Source organism: Loa loa, assembly GCF_000183805.2.
Source record: "Loa loa unplaced genomic scaffold supercont3.252, whole genome shotgun sequence".
Taxonomy (NCBI): Eukaryota; Metazoa; Nematoda; class Chromadorea; order Rhabditida; family Onchocercidae; genus Loa; species Loa loa.
Window position 1 is genome coordinate 12,641 of NW_018108432.1, and position 3,260 is coordinate 15,900.

At 25.3% G+C, this 3,260-nt stretch overlaps 1 protein-coding gene across 1 annotated transcript in view; it reads left to right on the forward strand.

The window, feature by feature from the left end:
- Nucleotides 1–2,374: 2,374 nt before the first annotated feature.
- The window catches only part of LOAG_06972 (hypothetical protein), a 5,713-nt gene continuing 4,827 nt past the window's right edge, over nucleotides 2,375–3,260 (forward strand). The window contains exon 1 of the mRNA XM_020447306.1: nucleotides 2,375–2,606. Within this exon, the coding sequence (XP_020302450.1) occupies nucleotides 2,499–2,606 (108 nt within the window). The 5' untranslated portion in view covers nucleotides 2,375–2,498. The remainder of the gene's footprint in view (nucleotides 2,607–3,260) is intronic.

Here is a 3,260-nt window from a genome sequence, read left to right on the forward strand (position 1 = left end):
AACAAACTAGCAATTTGGCAAATCTCAGGCTTTACTGCTTTAAATCAGGACAAAGATCAAGTGAAATCAACAGAAAAAGAAAGAAGTTCAGCAACAGGAAGTGTCACAGCTAAATGCAAAACAACAGCTAGCTAATATAAATTATAAGTGCTTAGATTTCATTTCAAAATTTATTCTTAATTAAAATCAAAATAGATATAATACATAACTTTATGTCTTCTCATTTCATTTATTATTTTATTAAACGATATCAAATTTTAATTACTTGCATATATGCATGTATATATATATATATATATATATATTTCTTGTCACATTTGTAAATTGATGGGAATATATTTGAACGACAACCTATGTACTAGATAAATTAAATTAAATTAAATTGGTCTTTGTCCCTAAGTTCTTTTAAAAAAGCCTATTTACATAGTTGTTCCAATCAAAAGAAGCAATTTAATAAATAATTGGATAGCCTTCTTATTGACCAAGCTAACTTAGCATTAATTCTCTCTATCTTTTCATATTTCAAAATTGGACAATGATAAGTTTCACTTTATGTGAACAAAGATTGCCACATCTTTTCATTTCAACAAAAACTTTATCATCAAATAAACAATTTGATGTGAACAAAGATCGTCACATCTTTTCATTTCAACAAAAACTTTGTCATCAAATATTCCGCATAATTCCCGCATAAAGCCTTATATTGATTCCTTTTTTTGTAAACATTTCATTCTCTTCTTCAATTCATCTCATAATTCTTCGTTATTTAGCTTTGATAACTTTAAGATAAAAATGACGAAAGGAAAAAAAGAAAGATTGGAAATAAAAGAATAAGAAGAAGAAAAAGGAAGAATTTTATTTTTAAAATCATAAAAAAGGGAAAAGATTTGTATTCCTTTCTAAACCACATAAATATGTCATTTATTTGACCATTTAATAAAACCGAGAAATGTCATCAAAAAGATGACTTTTTTTTTTTGTCAATCATCGGAATGATTCGATGGAATTTTTAAAATATTGAAATACTCTGTCGTAAAATTAAAATTAAATTATCAAAATAAACATCACAAAATGTTTTTGCCATTTGTTTTCCAACTTATTAATGTTAAAAATTCTTTGCTAATTTATTTGTGCAAAGTTCTTTTCCAGTTGAATTATTCATATTTGAAATTAGACTTGCTATTTTGTGATCGAATAGAAATGACAAAAATTGAAAATCAGAATTCAATTGATGTAAAAACGAATTATTCTATCCCACTCAAAACTTCACAACAACTTTATACTTTTCTCGCTTTACACATTAGTTTCAATTATTCATCACAAATTGTCACCCGATAGAAGCAGATGTCCACCGAAGCAAATTCTGCTAATTGAATAGTAAATTATGCTTAAGTTAGAAGTAGTGATAAACGATGAAAAAAGGTAAAATAACCAATTCCTATTGCAAATCAAATTAAATATTCATAATATCTAGGCAACGTCAACAAAAAGAAAAAAATTTTTTTTCCAAACTTATCGATTTAATTAACTTAAGCATTTTCTTCTACTTTTCCCTTCATCTTACATTTATCTAAAATATTTCCTTACTCATCTTTGATACCCTTTTCCTAATTTTATTAACGTTTAGCAAAATTTTACATAATCAAAAAACTAATCATTTTAACTTTAAATGATTTAAATTAATTGCAAATGATCATAAATTAGCATCCTTTAATGATGCTAATTGCCAAATTTTTACTAATTAGATTATTAATAATCTAATTTGCTAAACCTCAATCAGGTAAAGTGATATACTTGAAATTTGCAAATTTTACTTATCATCTATCTTTATCATCCTTTTATTCCTATCATTTTAATTCCATCCCTGTTGAGATAATATTTTACAAAATCAATATCAAACATTTTGAATATTTCTTTACTCATCTTTTATATCCTTTCCTTAATTTTATCAAAGTTTAACAAAATTTTACAAAATGAAAAAGCTATCATTTAACTTTGAATTGCTTATATCAATTACAAATAATTGTACATTTAGTCGATATTGCGCAGAATTTTAGCGTATTTTTCCCGAAATTTTTCTTAATTTTAAATTTCACAACGAAATAGAATAAATCAAAGAAACGATTTATCATTTTAGAATTCCTCTTTTTTTTCTCTCTCTCTCTCTCTTTGATTGAAGAAGGCTTTAATTTTTTTTTTTTGATTAAAACATTCATTAAGTGCTTTTTCTGCATAATTATATATTCTTCTCTCAAAATATTTTGAAGAAAACTGTGATTGAATCATTATGCTGCATTTATGACTAAAATTAAAATTCTCTAAAATTAAAAAAAAAAAAAATTAAGATTACTTACAGGAAAATACGAAACAAGAAGTTGTTTATTTGTCATTTTCGTAGTGACAGATATTTTTCATGAAAGGAATAATGTGACAAATGAACGATTAAAACTAAACATTTTACGGCTAAGGTATTTTTATTCCAATATTACGACAATTATATGATGGAATCAAATTTAACAAGAAATGCTATTTCATTTGGTACTTCTGCGTTCGATGAAGCAATGAGAAATTTAACGGAAGTAATGGATGCAGGGAATGGAGTGAAGGTAATTTGTGATATCAAATTTCAATTATTTCGCTTATTTACATCTTTCTATGTTTTTGAAAAATCCATTAGAAACATATTTTCTTAAATTTTAGCAATAAAATTGGCAAAACGATATGTTTTTTCAAAAATAACATTGCTATTAACGCATGAATATCAAATGGGCCACTTTAAATAATCTGTCCTCTTTTTGTCCATTTAGCAAAGTTTAATTAGCTAATCTTTACTTAATTTGTTAAATATTTTAATTAAGAGCTAATATGCTACTGAAAAAGTTATAGGATTGAAAATTTTGTAGCACTATACACTGCAATATCTAATTCATGTACAACAAGAAATGACTAATGTCACAGTATATTATGTAATACCCGAGATTTCTCAGAAAAATTTTTCAGAATTATACGAGGTATGAAAAACGGGAATAGATATTTTCAAAATATGTCTATCAAAAAAAAGAAAAAACAAAAAAAAGGGCTAAATTTAGATGCATAATTGATAGAGGAGGAAGGTATATGATGTGACAATCAATAAGATGATGTTAGCTAAAATTGTCATCATAGTAAATTAGTGAAAATCAGCCAATAGTTAACCAGTTTGTTAATTTTTCCATAACAGTTGGTCAAAAAAAAAAAAAAAAGAAAGAAGAANAACAAAC